Source organism: Anastrepha ludens, chromosome 6, assembly GCF_028408465.1.
Source record: "Anastrepha ludens isolate Willacy chromosome 6, idAnaLude1.1, whole genome shotgun sequence".
Lineage (NCBI taxonomy): Eukaryota > Metazoa > Arthropoda > Insecta > Diptera > Tephritidae > Anastrepha > Anastrepha ludens.
The window spans coordinates 52,002,914-52,020,835 of NC_071502.1; the positions used below are offsets into that span (position 1 = coordinate 52,002,914).

The following is a 17,922-nucleotide window of genomic DNA, read 5'->3' on the forward strand; positions in this document are numbered from 1 at the left end:
TTTGTTATGCCAACTTAATTTTTGTTACTTTATTTAACTTTCTCATTTTTTTTTGTATTTTATTTTTTTATTTTATCTCCTTGTATTTAATTTTACTTGATTTAATTTAATTTAATTTTAATTTGTTAATTTTGATTTGTTAATTTGTTTTTCTTTTATTTTATTTCTGTAATATTTTTAACATTTTATATTTGTTTACTTTTTTTATTTCTCTTATTTTTGGTTTCTTTTTATTTTATTATATTTTTTTGTATTAAATTAATTTTTGTTATTTTACTTAACTTTTAAAATTTTTGGCATTGTTGTTATTCATTTTTATTCTAATTGAATTTCATTTTAATTTGTTTATTTTTAGTTGTTTTATTTTTGTTTTTTTTTTGTAAGAAATTTTGTTTTATTAATTTATTTCGCTTTATTAATTTTTTTCGTTTATTTCATTTTTTTCCTTCATCTTCATCTTTTATAAATATACGAGTGTGTATGAATATGTACTTATATTTATTTAACTAAATTTTACTTAAGTGATCAATCGTTCTTTGTTGGCCCTATTCCAATTTAAAATCCTAATATCAGCTTTTTCTTCCAAAACAAGATCTGAATCACCCCCCAGCGTGCAGATCATCAAATCTCTACAAAATCTATTCAAACTTTTTCAACGAAATTTCAACACATTTGTTGTGCCGACACTTTTCAAGAAGCGAAAATAAAATCAAATAAAAAACGAAACAACTCAGCTGAAAGTAAAAGTGAATAAACTTTTTTGCTTTCTTTTTTTCCAACGTCACACGACAGTCGCTTTCCTGGTGCACATCGGCCTCTAAGAAAAAACAGTGTATGTCTACAAATATAGCATCCATTACTTTGAATGATAAAATTAAGTAATATAAACGTAGCGCGATAATGGCACACAAAGTATAAAAAATCAGTTTTACAACCCATAAACAATTGGCCCTCTTTGGTGCCATTACCATCAGCAGCATCACCACCACGGTCGTTCTGCTGGCATCGCGCCAATAAGACAGCCATGGCGGCTGTTTTATAAACGTGCTATTGCTCACACAATTTGATGGTTCGGAAAATCGAGACCGTATAGCATGAATATGTGCACATGTACATATGTTTTTGTTGGAGATGGTGCGAGTAAATAAAAAAACACGAAACAAATTATTCACCTCAGTCTATTTTTTAGCCTATATCAACTGCTGAAAATGCAAAATTTTTAACATGACCGACAATTTATGTCACATTTTCGGTTTAAATTTTCCACAAATTAACAAAGATAATACATTCGTATGCTTAAATATGTACATACATGCGTATATACTTCAGTTCGTTCTCGCTCTTTGTTGCTTTTCCAAGTAACCTGTGGATCATTCAAGAAGCAGCTTTAAATATTCGACTTTTTCAGAATGAATGAAAAATCGGTTCTTCTGAAATTTTTATCTTTTACGTGTACTGAATATTGTTTCTAAGAAGGTAAATTTTATTTTTGTATACTAACCCAATTTTTTAGAATTATAAATTACTCTTTCGGACACTAGAAAAACGGAACATTCTGAGTATTGAACGCCATAAATTTAAAACTTTTTAACTAGAAAAAAATTATTGCAATTTTATAATTATATTTTGTTTGTAATATATGCGGACACTGTAATTATATTTGACAAACCCATACATGTAAAAATCCAGAATATTGATTTGAAACTTTGATATGACATGAATATCTGTTCATAATATTCTTTATTTATTTTATTTTGCATAGATAAATTTAAGTAGCAAATCCCAACGGCTTAAAAACGGGTTTAAAATTGAAAATATGTTTCTATTCTAAAACAAAATCTATTCTAACTAAATCTTACCTGAATTTTTAATACGGAGTGGAAATAAGAAAGTAAAAGCAAGAAATGCTGTAGACAGCGGAGCGGGAGTTGGTTCAATAAAGGTTATTTTCTTGTTTGTATAAGTAGAAGCAAAGTGAAGTGCACTTATGGTACTTCGAATGAAAGGCAATTGAATACGCTTTTTAATAAAATATTATTTAAACTCTGTTAATTAGGTACATTTTCGGGAAAAATTGTTTTACGAGTATCTAACTTTTTCGTATTTTTTGAAAAAAAATGTATACTTTCAAAAACTCACCCAAAATAAGGACAAGTTTTTAGATCAGAAGAATTGTACCTTAATTACCTTATTAATGATATACTTAGTTTTGTAAACGGTCACGTAGTCGCGTAAAATTGACCTTTGACCTTTGAAATCTCCTCCATGTTTAGTATTCGCACTCAAATTTTTGTCAAAACGGTCAGTATTCTTTACTTGTTCCGCAAAAAGTTGTTAGAATTTAAAAACTGTTTACAAAAATAAGGTTCTATTTGGAATACCACTTGCCATTTTTTGTTTTTTATTTTGAGATTTTTTTTTTCTAATAGCAGTAAGCCCCCAGCATTCCTCAAAAATGCTTTCCATAATAAACTTTCTGGGTCGACGTAATATCATAGAATATTCCATTGCTAGAAATATTGAATATTAAGTTTTAAGAAGAAACCCCAATCTACAAATGGGTGAAACAACACATTTCGTCTATCTATCTATCATCTATCTGATGATAAATGAATTTCAAAGTCAAAGATGTTGTGTTGTTGCTCGAGACTCGTATAACTCTCTTTTCTTTACCATATACATACATCGATATAGCTTTTTTTGGTACGCACACAATACTCCCCTTTTAATAAAAAAATACGGCGTCACTTACTAATGGATCTCCCAGTTAAAAGCGATAAGAGGGCATTCTCTTAAATAATACAATAGATAAATCCCCTTGCTTATACGGAACTTTATTTAACATTTTTACTTTTCAATAATCATAGGTAATTTCGCTATTTAACCCTTTCGCTCCGACTTTTGCAGGGGATTTGCTCAAACTTCATTTTTGAGTTTTTGGCTACCCATTGGTACTTTATGTGCGTAGAAACTAGATGAAGCTTGTAACTTATGTAGATAACGGTATTTTGAGGTGGGACGTATGTGTCCCAACAGTATTTAAAAATGGGATATATTTGTCCCAACAGGGTACAAACTACACCTAGAAAGTAGAAACATTTTTTTGGTAATAACATATGATTTGTACTTTTATTTATTTTATGAATGTGATGCAGCGAAACATTGTATACAGAATGGCAAATTACAAGCCCGGCAAATAATTTTTGTTCTTTTCTCGACTGTTCGATTGGCGCATGCTACGCACCGACGTCTTTTAGACTGATCTATGGGTAAATAATCCCCCACATTTGTCATTGATTTGCACCTATTCGATGATCTTCCAGACCGACGGGATCATTTATATGCGGTAGATTCATTTCCTTTTTCAATTAGCGACTCAGCAATCTCGACCAGCACTGGTAAGAAGGCAGGTTTCTTCCTATTCAGCTCCGAATATATAACCCAAGTGCTTACAGGAGCCATCATCATGCCACGATAAAATACTTTTTTCCACCATTTATTTGATTTTCTGTTTATATCATACAATCCCGACATTTGATCTGCCAAGTCCACACCGCCCATTATTGCGCGGTACGTCTTTACGATGTCAGGGCATGGAAACTCTGCCTCAGTTCCATCTTTCATTTTGCGTCTAACAGTGATCATTTCAGATGTGTGGCAGTTACTGAGCAGCATTACCTCTTTGACGTCCTGCCACTTTATAGCTATGGTACCTACAATCAAGAAAGTTACTTAAAAAATTAATTAAAGGGTTTTAGTTTGACTTCGTACCCGCCGAATTAACTTTGAAAATAGCTTCGCCTCGCTGCAATTTTTCTGGTATTTTCGGAACATTCTTCTGGTTGGACATGCATGTTCCCAAAGCTGGATATTGTATGTTGTTAATAAAACAGTGGTGAAAAAACGATCAAAGCAAAGTGTCACGTCAGGGTTAGAAATCGTTGCTGCAAGATCATTCACAACTCGTTCGCCGAGTGTCCCTTCAAGGACAGATCCTTCTTTTCCACAATAGATACTCATGTCATAGGTGTATCCAGTCAAAGAATCGCAGCGAAACCACATTTTGATGTCCCGTTTCTCTGGCTTGAGTGGCATATATTGTTGGAATACTGTTTTCCTGAGCCTCTCATTAGTACATTGGGCAATATACAAAGACATGCTTCTTGGAAACAATTTGCGAAAAATTTCGTGGTTGTTCAGTGGCGCCCAATATTTACTGCAATTTTGCATTCGCGGTGGTTACTAACCGATTTTCTTGAAACAAACGGCCCATTCCGTGTGCTCCAAATAACCGTGCCTGAGGCTTCCTCACCTCGTGCAGGTTGACCGTCTATGCCACCATTCTCGTCACTTAATCCGGTCTCTGAATCGCTGGAAGAATCGTCATTGCCAGGACTCAGGACTATAAATATCATCACTTTCGTAACTAAAATCAGTTCCTGATTCCATGGATTCATCATCATCTTCTTGAAGTAATGCACTAATTTGATCGCGATTTAGTTTCGACATTTTTGCTGTCTACGAGGTTGCAAAAATAAAAAAATTAGCTGTGTGATACATTATGTACAACGTACTGCTGGGACATATATGTCCCTATGTAAAGCCCTGCTGGGACACATGCATCCCAAAATTAATTTTCGCTAAATATTTTTCACAAAACTCTTATTAAAATATATATTTGTACTTACCAGTAAAAGGGCAATATTTTTCTTTAGAAAAATCAACACTTCTTATAAAAATACGTATTATTTCACCAAAATTACGCGTAAATTTGATGCAATATTAGCGACTGCTCACAAACAACTGATCAAAACTAAACACGATTGAAACAGTGTGGAATGCGGATAACGGTAAATTGTAAGTATTGTTCGCAGCTACTGATTTTGACATTTTGGTTGAGTTTCCTATGAAAATTGCAAGTTTCAGGGTGAAGTGAACATGCTGTGGGATATCAGTGTCCCAGTAGTAGCGAAAGGGTTAACACTATCCAGAGAGTCAAGAGAGGTATTAGGTTAAGGAAAAAGAAGAGTTAAAACCTTATCAAGGCGGCAATTGCGCGCGCTGCTGCTAACTGCTTTTTATGAGAAAAAAAAATCTCATTAAAAAAGTCGTCAGGGAAAGGTGCTTTTCAGTTACAACGTAAACTCCAATCAAACGAGAAGCTAAAAACCCAAAAACTATGAATGAATAAGTCAGCATTTCACACTAAAGCGCGTGAGTATGTGCTCGGGAATCGTTTGACGCAAACTGTTAAGTCACACGATAGTAGTTAGTATCTTCTTTCACACACAGATGTGAATCCAAGCGGCGTTTTGATGCAGCAAACAAAAATGAACGGCTTACCTGCGCTGTAGGGGTGTAAACCGTAAGAAATCAAAAAGTAAAAAACAACTCAGAATTAAAGTAGGTTTTTACGCGTGACCAACAAAATTTTGCCCACATTTAACAGCTTGAGCGAAGCGTATAAAATTTGGTTCACTAATTCTGGGAAATCTCATGTGAATTTGCTTGTGGCAAGAGAGGTGGAGGAAAAAGAAAAGAAGAAAAAATTCAAAAAAAAAAAAAATGAATTGGGAGCATACGTAAAACCCCAACAACTGGTGCTATGTTCGATATGTGAGAGTGAGCACAAAAAAGCACCGTCAGCTTGGAGCCGAATGTGGCTCCCCAACGGTGCTTATCAATTGCTTTGGCGAAGACGAGAGAGCCTACTCTGGCATGCTGTTGAGCGTAGTGTGAAGCTTTTTGTTTGGTTTCTGATGAAATTCAATGGAAGCGCAATCGACGGCGAGAGCACTGGTATAAAAGCGGTTGCACAGCAGCTACGGAACATTCATTGTGAAATTAAAAATCAAAATTGAAGCAAGTCAAAAGAGCGCTTGAACGGAATAAATTGCATACGCGTTACTACACTAGCCAAGTGAAAGCATAGCGAAAAGAATTTCATAACAAATTGTGATAAAGCAAAAGCAAAAACAAAAGAGACATTTTTATAAAGAAAATTGCAGTGATAAAAAAAACAGCAAAAACAAACACACCCCACAAAAAAGCAAACAATAAAAGAGGGTCAAAAGTACACATTTTCAAATCAAAGTAAAAGCAAAAAAGTGCTTAAGAACACTAACAAACAACAACAACAACAACAACAAAAAGAACTCAAGCAACAAGTGCCGATAAAAGTGAAAACATTGTCAAAGTCAAAGACAATCGTGTTCGAGTGGAAATCGGAACTGTTACCAAACGGCCATAAGCAACAATTAACGTCGCCAGCGACAATTACTACTTCAACCGTTAGTACCAACAACAGCGTGAAAATTCCGCCATACGCGCAACAACCCATCTATCAAACACACACATACAAAATGGTTGTAGACGAAGCACGCATTCAGCATTATCAAAACACCAAAGTCATGAGCGACATCAATCTGGGCCAACATCTCGAGGCCATCAATGATAAAGCCACAAAGCAAATGGATTATTCAAAAATTGGGCGTACCGTTAAGACAGCACTGCTGAAGGCACAAGCTGAGTCCCGTGTCATTGTAGGACTCAGCGCCGCCATTCAAGTGCTTTCCAAGTCACCAGAGGGTTCACTCTTCTGCCTGATGGCCGTGCCACAAATTGGCGACTCTGCCACGCACATGCATGAGGTGCTGCTAGAAGCCTTCTGCTACGAGAATGACATCTATGTCATCAAAGTTGATTGCCCCACCAAGCTGAGCCGTATTCTGGGCAAAACCGAGGTAGAATCTTGCTGTCTGGTGCAGAAGACATGGACCGGTGCCGCCGATGAGGACAACGAGGAACAGCTGAATAAGCAAGAAGCAATGTTGGTCGACTACTGCGAGGCATTTTGGGATGCACCACAACATCCAATTGTCGATTTGCCGGTCGTGTGAGTGCATGGATGTACAGTTAAAAAAAACTTTTGAACGAGAAGCACACATAACGCACATACATACCTATGGAAGCGGTTTATGGTATAACTTCTCTGATGGTGAAATTATGAAAAATAAAACATTTTTGGCTTACAAAAAAGAGCGTGAACGATGTCTGGAACATAACGCCGACATTGGTACGTTCGAAAAGGGAAAAACCAAAAACAAATCGAAAATCGAAAATCTTAAAACTGGATTGTTACGAAGCACAAGTCAAAAAAAGGAGACGAACAAGCAGAAGGTGTGAATGCAGATGAAGATATTAAAGAAGAAGAAGAAGTTGAAGAATGCGGAGCTGTTGCCTCGAATGCAAATTTTGTATACTAGCGATACTAGCAATGGATTCGAGGCCATCCGCCTGTGACATTCCAGTCAATTTAACAAATTAATAAGTATTAGAAATTAATGTTAATTAATTTTGAAATCAAATAGTCAACGGCACACACACTGTACGCCCCCAGCAATCAAGCAAACTGTACTCGCATAACAACAGCCAAACGGGCAAACAGTAAAGCCGAAGCAACAACAAAAACCTCAATCAATGCAAGCCGTCGCCAGCTCCCCCGCCAGCAGCAACGACCTTGTCGCCGTCGTCACAAATAATGCAACGGAAGAGCACCGGATTTACAATTGCAGTACGCAACCAACAGCACAGCTTAGTCAGTATTCAACCAGTAGTGCGAGTGCGTTCGTGCGTGTTGAGCGCGTGCGACGAGGAAGTCAGATTAAGATCAGCAACAACAATGACGAAAGCGACAACACCAGAAACTGAACGGTTTTGCTGTTAATTCTACTTTATAGACTAAAGAATAATGTATACCTCTAGTATGTATGATCAGAAAAAAAGTATCTAAAATAACGCTTTATAGGTCATTAATTAAAATAGAAAATATGAGTGAAAAAATGTATGCAAACTCATAATTTAGACAGGGGAAGAAAGTGAATATTACGTAAAAAGTTTCATAAAATGAAAGATGTTGACCTTAACTTAAAAGCTTAAATTGAGTAATTGTTTTAAATTATTTCAATCAGAAGAGCGAAAAACAAGCAAAAACAAAGAAGTTGTTTCTAATATTTGTTCAATAGCAGTTGCGCTAGAAATTTATTTTTTATATGAAAAAAATTGTAAAAAAATTCATATATTTAAATGTTTGTTAATTATTTGTTATGTTAGCTTTTTGTTGCATGCTTTATAAAATTTGGGAAAAATACGAATTGTGTATATTAAATAAATGTATAAATGAACCCAAAGCATCATCAAATGTAATTAACTCTAAGTTAAAGAAAAAATTAGAAAAAACTAACACAAAATACAATTACTAAAAAATAAAGAATAGCAGAAATGTTGCAAGAAAAAGTATTGTTAATAAAACAATTTATAAATTGAAAACAAAAATGCATTCACTCTTTTAAATTATATGGGGAACTTGGTTTGGTTTTGGGTTGTTGGATTTTCGACTTCACTTTTCGCCTTCGATTGATTTCTGACGCTAAATTATTCTATTCCATTGAAATTGCGCTCGATTAGCTTATTTGGTTGTATGTCTCGTACATATTTTATTTGCATTGCAGTGTTACATAAAAAGAATCTCTCACGTGTTGGCGTTATCTTATCTCTTATTGCAGCGTATTCTGATTGATTATGAGGCCACATACGAGACATTTTAAGTTATTATACAACAAAAGTGTGTGAAGAAAGTCATATAAATTGTTGTACCATATGATTTTACCGCATAATACCTTATATCTAATTGATAGATTGAAAAAAAGTCGAATACGTCAAAAATACTTAAAATTAAAACATCGTCTCGACAAAAAACTAGTAAGGAGATGCCAAGTTAGAAAGGCTGTTCTTAAAAGGCTTATCTGGCAGCCCCAGAATCGCCTTGTGCTGTCAAAAAAAAGCAATATTCTCCAATTTTAGCGCTAAGTCTTATTTCGTATACTCCGAACTTTACGGGAATCCAACGTCACTGTGTCTAGAGTGTTTAGTTTCTCGAAGCGGTGCTGTTGAGGAAATAAAAAACGCATTACAGAACGTGCGTTGAAAGAGAAGAGTTGAAACGGTGCTTTCACTTCTGATGTCGATCACTGTGTCTGGCGCGCTGAGGGTCTCGTGTTTTCTTTTCTGTGTTTTTTTTTTTTAGTTTTCTATTTTTTTTATAAAAGTACAGTTCATTTTCTAACAAAAACCTTATGAATCCAAATTACAAACTTTTATTGAAATTCTTCGATTTTTAACACGTTCCCTGTCCTAATACTAAAATGCAAAATTGACCGACAAGTCCAATATTTCACAACGTAAACATGTCATATAATCGGTTCTCGTCAATATTACGTTGCTGGCACTTTGTTGATAATGAAGCTCCGAGGGATCAAAACGAACGTCTATACAAAATAAAACCACTTTTGGACCTTGTTATCAATAACTGGAAGAGCTTACTAACACCTGGTGAATGTATCGTCATTGACGAGTCGATGATGCCGTTTAGAGGCAGGATATCTTTCCGTCAATACAACCCATCAAAAGCTCATAAATACGGCTTGAAAATCTATAAACTGTGCACAGAAGAGGGGTTTGTCTGGAATTATGATATTTACATAGGGCGTGACCCCGAGATTGCTGATTTGGATAAGCCTGGGAGTGTCGTAATAAGAAATAATTAAAAATAATTTGTGATTTCTGCGTAAAATAAAAATATTTTTTCGTATGTCCCAGCGTTTTTCTTTACATTATTATCGCTCCAGCACGTCCAGTGCAGAAACTGTACAGTTCCGTTATGTCCAGTCGAATAATTTGCTTTAGAAGTTTCATATACCCCTGACACACATATGGCTTAGGAACGTATCAGTGCTTATCAGGCGCACGTTTCCTGAACCATATGTGCCTCAGCGGACAGGGAACGTGTTAAGTAGCATTTCCAAAATGAAAATGTATAAAAACTTTTTATAAATTTCGATAAACCAATGAAATTCTACCATTTTTAATAAGCATTTCCAAATAAGAATGTATAAGAAAAATGTTGCATAACTAATAAAAACATATTTGGGTTTAAAGTTACTAAAAAATCCCGTTGATATTTGATTTTTTTCCCCCCGACTTAGCCTTTTTCTCTATATAAAAAAAACTGTCGTGCATTTGTTGCATGCATAAAAAATAAAATTTCAAAAAAATGGAATGAGCCATAAAACTGTATACCAGGAATTTTTAGAAATACTAAAATGGAATTGGTCATAAAACTGTAAATCCTAAAATTTTAGAAAAACAAGCTTGGAATTTTGATGAAAATTGCCAAATTGTTAAACATTTTGTACAAAGTTTGCTACTTTGCCTTTTGAGGTACAACCAAAACCATAGTAGGAACTATATTTTTTATAAAAACAAAATTAATAAATAAATTGTCAAAACTTGTCAATATATGGTGTACTCTTTCTTTTCAGGCTGTCAGTTTGTGTGTATAGAAAGATATATGTATGTATGTGTATATGAAACATCATATTTATACCTTCTTTCCAATTGTTTCTACATGAAGTCGCTCGTGTAAGTAATGACGATCATTTTGAGCCCAGAATTATTGAAATCGGTTCATTTTTGACTAAGTTATGAGCATTTAAAAAAAATGTTTCTTATATAAATAAAAAAAAAATCGATTTTGAGCCGAAAATCAAAATTGCCAAAAAATCTTGAAAAAAATATTTTTCGGGCGAACAAAAAAATACGTGTCTCATTATTTTGACCAGAAAGCAACATATTTGAGTTACATCGAAATCGAAGAACATGTCCCGAGTAGCCCGGTCGAATTGGAATGGAAAGCATCTCCTCTTCTATTATTTGGAGGTATCAGTATATACATATGTGCATGTACATTTTAATAAAATGAAATACGAAAGTTTAAATAAAACAAGGAAAATGATTTTTTTTACCATTTTTTTTTTTTTTTTTTTTTTTATTGAAATGTTATAAATTTTTATTTACATTCCATAAAGATTACACCTAGTATAAAACTAATAAGTAATTTTCATTTCACAATTTGAAGTAACTTAAACAATATTGACAACTAAGTGTTGAGGTTTCTTTCTTTTTAATCTTCTTTTTAGAGTTGCTTCATTGCTTAGTACGGAAGCTTCTGCGTTAATGTGTTTTTTTAATTTTTCAGCATGCTTAACTGCACAGAAATTGGCTGTGTCTGAGACGGTTTTTAAATTTAAATCCTTGTGCAGATCTTCATTACGCGCGTACCAGGGAGCTTTAACGATTCCCCTGATTACTCTATTTTGGAGGCGCTGTATAATGTCGATGTTGGTCTTTGCAGTACATCCCCATAATTGAAGACCATAGGTCCACACCGGCTTTAGCACTTGGTTGTATATGAGGAGTTTATTTTGAGTTGATAGCTCAGAGTTTCTGCCAATTAGCCATTGGAGTTTTTGCGTCTTTAGATTCAGCTCAGCAGCTTTGATTTTCACGTGCTCTTTCCACTTGAGCTTTACATCTAAAGTCATGCCTAGATACTTTGCACTATTAGCATTTGGCACTATTGCTGACAAAATATGAACTGGTTTGTAGATAATTTTTTTATTAGTAAAATCCACGTGAACTGATTTGGTTTCGTTTAGCTTTATGTTCCAATTTTCAGTCCATGTGACTACTTCGTCAATGGACTTCTGCAGTTTCTGGATGGATTCGTTTTCAGTTGATCCAACGGCTAAGATGCATGTATCGTCAGCGAATGTAGCTACTTTGCACATTTTCGGTACTGGTAGGTCTGCGGTATAGAGTAGGTACTGGGCCGAGTATGCTGCCTTATGGTACTCCGGCCAATATTTGTTTTATTTCCGAATACACCTGCTTTTGCTTTACTCTAAAGTACCTATTTGTTATATACGATTCCAAAATGTCAGTGAACTGCAACGGAAGAAGGGATTTTAATTTACAAAGTAGTCCTTCGTGCCATACTTTATCAAATGCCTGGGCAACGTCAAGGAATATTGCTGAGCAGACTTTATTACTCTCTAGCGCGTCTTCTATTGTATGTGTTATCCTGTGTATTTGTTCGACGGTAGAGTGTTTTTCCCGGAAGCCAAACTGATGTGAGGGTATGATGTTTCTACATGCAATTATAGATTTTAAGCGTTTGGAGAACAGCTTTTCGAAAAGTTTACCCATTACTGGAAGCAGAGCGATTGGCCGGTAAGATGACACTTCATTCGGATTTTTGCCTGGTTTAGGTATCATTACTATTTCGGATACTTTCCATTGGAATGGTATATATTTCCAATCTAGGCATGCATTCATTATAAAAGTCAATTTCATTAGCGCCTTAGTTGATATATTTCTCAAAACTTCGGCGGTTATTAAGTCGAACCCTGGACTCTTCCTTAATTTTAAATTGGAAATTTCGGTAGCAACTTCATCTATACTGAAATGCTTTATTTTAACGAACTCTTGTACAGTTGATGGCGGAGTGAAATTTATTGTTTTTCCGTGCGGTTGAAAGATTTTCTGCAGGTGGTTGGCAAATACGTCAGCTTTTTCTGCATCGCTTTTAGCCCAAATGTGAATACCATTTTGCTGTTTTATTGGCGGATTATGTTGAATTGGTCGTTTGACACACGTCATCGCTTTCCAAAGCGAGAAATCACCTGTTTTTTCTGCTGATAAGTTTTTCAGAGTGTTTTTTGTGATATTGTTTTTATGCTCCTGTATTTTTTCTCTGAGCAATTTTGTTAATCTGTTTAGTTCAGTTTTCTTGGAGGGCACCCTTGTTGATTGCCACTTTTTTCTTACTTTTCTTTTTTCTCTTAATATTTTTAATATTTCTTGTGGATATCTTTGTTGATGGTTATCTCGTGTTTGTTTACTTGCTGGCGTGCTTATCCAAGCTGCTTTCTGAATATGTGTTGTAAGTTTTATTGTTTCGTCTTCAATATCTTCTTCGTTGGTAATTGTGTCGGTATTTTCCATATACGTATCGAGTTTATACTTGAAAAAATTCCAGTCGGTCATTTTATTTAAGAGTACGGGACTTCGTTCGTTAAATTTTGATTCGCCATTAAGATACATAAAAATAGGTGAATGGTCTGAGTTCAGGTCTACGCCGTCTTCTACTTGGATGATATGGTTTGGTATTTGTTTGACTACAAAGAAATCTATAACATCGGGGATTTTGTTAGGGTCTGAAGGCCAGTAGGTTGGACTTCCGGTAGAGATAATTTGGCAGCCAAGTTGTTTTACCGCTTTCCATAGTTCACGACCTTTAGTTGTTGTTAGACGAGAACCCCAGCTTACATGTTTCGCGTTGAAATCTCCACCAATTATGTATCTCCCATTGTAGTTTTCAAAAAGTTTTTTATAGTCTTCTGACTTTAGGTTATGTCTAGGTGGACTGTATAGCGCTATTACTGTTAAATCAGCTTCAGATAGTTTTATACAAACTGCTACCGCTTGCTAGAACCCAGGATCATCAAAGCTAATATGGGTAATATCAACATAACCAAGAAGGTCCACGGGGGCACTCCACAAGGGGGAGTATTATCTCCACTTCTTTGGCTATGTGTGATCTGCAAAATCTTAATAAAACTTGACGGAGGTGGGGTAAAAGTGGTGGCGTACGCTGATGATGTGGTGCTAATGGTGTCAGGACTGTGTCCAAATACGATCAGTGGGATCATCCAAAGGGCGTTAGGCGAGCTTAACACTTGGGCCACAGGATGTGGGCTAAGTTTAAACCCGCGTAAAACAGAACTTATGCTTTTTACCACCAGATACAAGGTACCAACTTTCACCCTACCAAATATCAACGGACAAACTCTGTCACTATCAACCAGTGCAAAGTACTTAGGAGTAATTCTGGACTCCAAACTTAGCTGGAAGTTAAACGTCGAAGAACGGGTAAGGAAAGCAGAAATTGCTTTATATGCCTGCAAACGTATGCTTGGAAGAAGATGGGGTATTCAACCTAAGCATACATTATGGCTGTATAAGGCGGTCATACGACCAATTTTAACGTATGGCTCGGTAGTTTGGTGGAAAGCTCTAGAGAGAGAGTACAATACCAAATTACAAAGATCAGCCTGTGCAATAACGGTCGGTGCAATCAGATCATGTCCTAGAGAGGCTCTCAATGCACTGACACACGTTATTCCAATAGACCTACATATAAAGAAGACGGCAACCATGAGTGCATTTAGGTTAAATGAAGCGGGTCGCTGGAAAGAAAAAACTTATGGTCACGCTAGTCTATTATTGCGACAAACTCAGTTAACCTCGGTGAGGACTGACTACATCGTCCCGATGGTAACGTTCAATAGGAATTTTGCCACACTGTTTCCATCTAAAAAAGAATGGAATAAGGGATTCTCTCTAAACAACTTCGATACCACAGTCTATTCAGATGGCAGTAAAATGGATTGTGGTGTCGAAGCTGGTATATATTCTCAGAGACTTGGAATTGAAAAATCTGTGCGTCTCCCTAATACCAGTAGCGTCTTCCAAGCGGAAGTACTAGCAATTGGGGAAGCCTGTATGTTACTAATCGCAGATTTCTCGTTTAAGGGCAATATCGCTATTCTTTCGGATAGCCAAGCTGCAATCCAGGCGCTGGATGCGACTATAACAACCTCTAAAGTGGTGGAGCAAAGTAGGAATAGCCTCACCAACTTGAGTGAAAACCATAGCGTAACCTTAATTTGGGTCCCGGGACACCGGAACATAGAAGGTAACGAAAAAGCTGATGAACTGGCAAGAGGGGGATCTGCCATGAATAGCGCTCTTGCAGTACCAGTACTCACTCCACTAGGTGCGGTCAAGAATGCAATTTCCCTAAAATACCTTCGAATTGCAGAGTGTAGATGGAGAGACCAGACGAAATGCAAAATCAGCAGAACGTTATGGCCCACCTACAACCTCAAGCAATCGTCGACATTAATAAACATGAAACGACGGGACACCTGTAGACTTACGGCAGTCATAACTGGCTTCTGGTCTATCGGAGAACAAGCCGCCAAAATGGGCATCCCTCACAACACTTACTGTCATAGTTGTAAACAACCGGAGAAAAAAGAAACAATCTTCCATTTTCTCTGTGAATGCCCTGCCCTATGGAAGGACAGAATGTCAACCCTGGGCAAACCGCTGTCCGAGAGTCTCGAGCAGCTGTCTGGCTTAGGCCGGAGTCACACTATGCGTTTGCACCGCTGCGTTGAAAACGCTCCGGCGCGAAAGGATGGCAATGACGTACGCGTTTGTATGACAGTTGTCACACTATGCGTTGTCGCCGCACCTACCGGACGGTTGCCGCAACTTGCTGCGGCGATCCGGCTTGACCGTAAGACCGGAAGACATCGACGACACAAGTATTCTTACGAATACCGTCACACTGTGCAGTTCAAACGCAGCGTTTTGCAATCATGTTCGATACGGATAAATTTATAACTTGCATTCAAGAAAAACCGGCCCTTTGGGATAAAAGTGCAAAAGAATATAGTGATAAGAATGCAAGAGAAAAAGCGTGGATAGAAGTTGGAGAAAATTTGTATCAAGAGTGGGCGGAATTGGATGTTAATGAGCGGGAAGAAAAAGGTAAGAGATTTTTTATTTTCATATATGTATATATTTTCAATTGTTAGTTTATCTATATAATTAAACAAATTATAATCTTAATACATATATTGGGCCTGAAAAGGCACGGCTCCGGGACCCATAAAATAATTCGCGAAATAATCACGAATTTCTAATCCATGTCCACGTGGACATTGCCCAACTTAATCACAGTCCACTAAGGTGAATGTGTCACTTTCTTCGTAATTAATCCCATCTCTTTTACGAACAAAATTATGCAAAATGCAGCAAGCTTTAACGATTTCATCAATGAAATCCGGTTGTACGAGAATAGGAGTATGGAAAATTCGCCATTTGTTGGCTAATAGTCCAAATGCACATTCCACGGTGCGTCGACATCTCGTAAGTCGGTAATTGACGACCCTTTTGCATGGATCAAGGCCACGGGACGGATATGGTCGTAAAAGATTTGTGGAAATTTTGAAGGCCTCGTCCCCAACCATTACGAATGGTTGAGGATTTTCGTCCGTATTTGGCAATAATTGAGGAGGTGGTAAATTTAATGGACCTGAGTAAAGTTTTCTGCCTAATGGACTGCCCCTAAATACTGTAGAGTCTCCTTCACTTCCATAGGCGCCCACATCAATAGCAATAAACCTCAGGTTAGCGTCGACTACCGCCATTAACACTATAGAAAAGAATTTCTTGTAATTGAAAAAATTGGACCCTCCTTGTCGAGGATTAATACAACGAATATGTTCGCCATCTATTGCACCAACACAGTTCGGAAAATCTGTCTTTCTATAGAATTCCTCAGCGATGTCAAACCACATATCTGTCGTAGGCTCCGGCTCCGTTTCTCGAATGATTGCTCCTATTGTCGGTCTTGCGATGTAAAATTCAAATTGTAATGCCGAGAAACTATTTCCTGTAGACAAGTACCTGCAAAAAAATAAAAAATAATGAAATATTAATAATTATAATAAATTCTATAGTAGGGCTTACCCATATTTAGATGTATAATTAAAATGTATAGTATTAATTATCATGAAATTTATTCATTTTTTTATATTCTTACAGGAAAGGAAATGAAATGCAAATGGCGCCATATCAGGGACAACTTTTTAAAATATCTAAATAGAGGAAAAAGTAGCGATCCAGCAGCAAAAACAAAAAAATATATATACGCTGATGCTCTTCAATTTCTATTGAATATAGTAGAAAAAAGTAGGACATCAGGCAATATCGAAACCACGGATAGCAGCGAAACCCAAGGACCATCAGGAAATACTGTTGATGAGGAAGAGGACCATCAGGTGCAACCACCGTCAACCAGTTCTGGTAGCGGATTGCAAACACCATCACGATCTGCATCTCGTCAGCGACAAAATGAGCGATTTACACCATTTCAAAGTGCTCTATTACAAAAATTAGACTTGACAAATACCGACCAAGGCGATGAAGATCCAGATAAAATATATATTCTGTCACTTTTATCTGATTATAAAAAATTAAATGACGATGAAAAAATGGATTTTAAATTTCTGACGCTGGACTTCTTTAGAAATGCACAACGCAGGCGAAGCTCGCACTATTCTGGAATTAACACATCCATGCAAAATTTTCCACCATCAACTCAATCATCGATGTATGTTTTTTCGCAACCGGGATCCAGATCGACTGATTTTTCTTATCAATTGCCGCCGTCATCATATCCCATTCAAGGGCCATATCCAACGCCATCGCCAAATTCTATGCAACCACCATCGCCCATGCATCAATCGTCACCATCGCCGTCATTTGGTCAAATGCAAAGACCTCCGCCAATACCAACGCCATCGCCAACTTCCATGCAGCCACCGTCGCCCATGCATCAATCGTCGCCATCACCGTCACTTCTCCCAATGCAAAGTCCACATCCAATACCATCGCCATCGCCGACTTCAATGCAACCACCATCGCCCATGCATCGATCGTCGCCATCACCGTCACTTCTTCCACTGCAACGTCCAAACCCAATGACAACACCATCACCAACTTCAGTGCAGTCACAGCCAGCAAGAGAAACAACACAACATTCTTTTCATGAAAAATCTTCAGAATCCTCGACTTCCATGGACTTTTATTACCATCATTAATGTAGATTACTTTTTACTTATTCATTATTGATATTATTTACGAAGTAATAGCCAGAATAAGAATAGTATATTAACGTATTATTATTTTGTGATGATATTATAATTTAATATACATATATCGATGTTTTACATACCTGAGTGTAACTGTCAATCTTTCTTCTGCACTTATTGAGTTTCGAAATTGTGTATTTTCTCTTGATATCTGAGGTCTTAAGATTTCCAGCAACTCGTCAAAAGATTTTATTGACATTCGATAATATTTAAAAAATTTATTTCGCTTCCAATA

The 17,922-nt window shown here is 36.5% G+C and overlaps 4 protein-coding genes across 7 annotated transcripts in view; 3 read left to right on the forward strand and 1 right to left on the reverse strand.

Annotated features, from left to right (window-relative positions):
• Window positions 1-17,922, forward strand: part of LOC128868242 (electron transfer flavoprotein beta subunit lysine methyltransferase-like) — a 120,246-nt gene that overhangs the window by 29,532 nt on the left and 72,792 nt on the right. The window contains exon 2 of one of the 4 annotated variants that reach the window (XM_054110100.1): window positions 10,380-10,479. The exons of 2 other annotated variants lie outside the window; for them this stretch is intronic. The gene's annotated coding sequence lies outside the window, so the exon portion shown is untranslated. The remainder of the gene's footprint in view (window positions 1-10,379; window positions 10,480-17,922) is intronic. One more of the 4 variants, XM_054110101.1, reaches the window with a different exon arrangement.
• On the forward strand, window positions 5,149-6,899 carry LOC128868244 (growth arrest and DNA damage-inducible protein GADD45 alpha). The gene has a single exon (XM_054110104.1). The coding sequence runs from the start codon at window positions 6,363-6,365 to the stop codon at window positions 6,897-6,899; it is 537 nt and encodes a 178-aa protein (XP_053966079.1). The 5' UTR covers window positions 5,149-6,362.
• On the reverse strand, window positions 15,702-16,507 carry LOC128867068 (uncharacterized). The gene is made up of 2 exons (XM_054108161.1): window positions 16,504-16,507; window positions 15,702-16,426 (listed from the first exon to the last, which is right to left on the reverse strand). The coding sequence occupies exons 1-2, from the start codon at window positions 16,505-16,507 to the stop codon at window positions 15,702-15,704; spliced, it is 729 nt and encodes a 242-aa protein (XP_053964136.1).
• Window positions 16,527-17,636, forward strand: LOC128867069 (uncharacterized). The gene is made up of 2 exons (XM_054108163.1): window positions 16,527-16,533; window positions 16,579-17,636. The coding sequence occupies exons 1-2, from the start codon at window positions 16,527-16,529 to the stop codon at window positions 17,634-17,636; spliced, it is 1,065 nt and encodes a 354-aa protein (XP_053964138.1).

What these genes read in the sequence shown, in the direction of transcription:
- LOC128868244 (XM_054110104.1), top strand. Translation starts at nt 6,363, where the DNA reads ATGGTTGTAGACGAAGCACGCATTCAGCATTATCAAAACACCAAAGTC.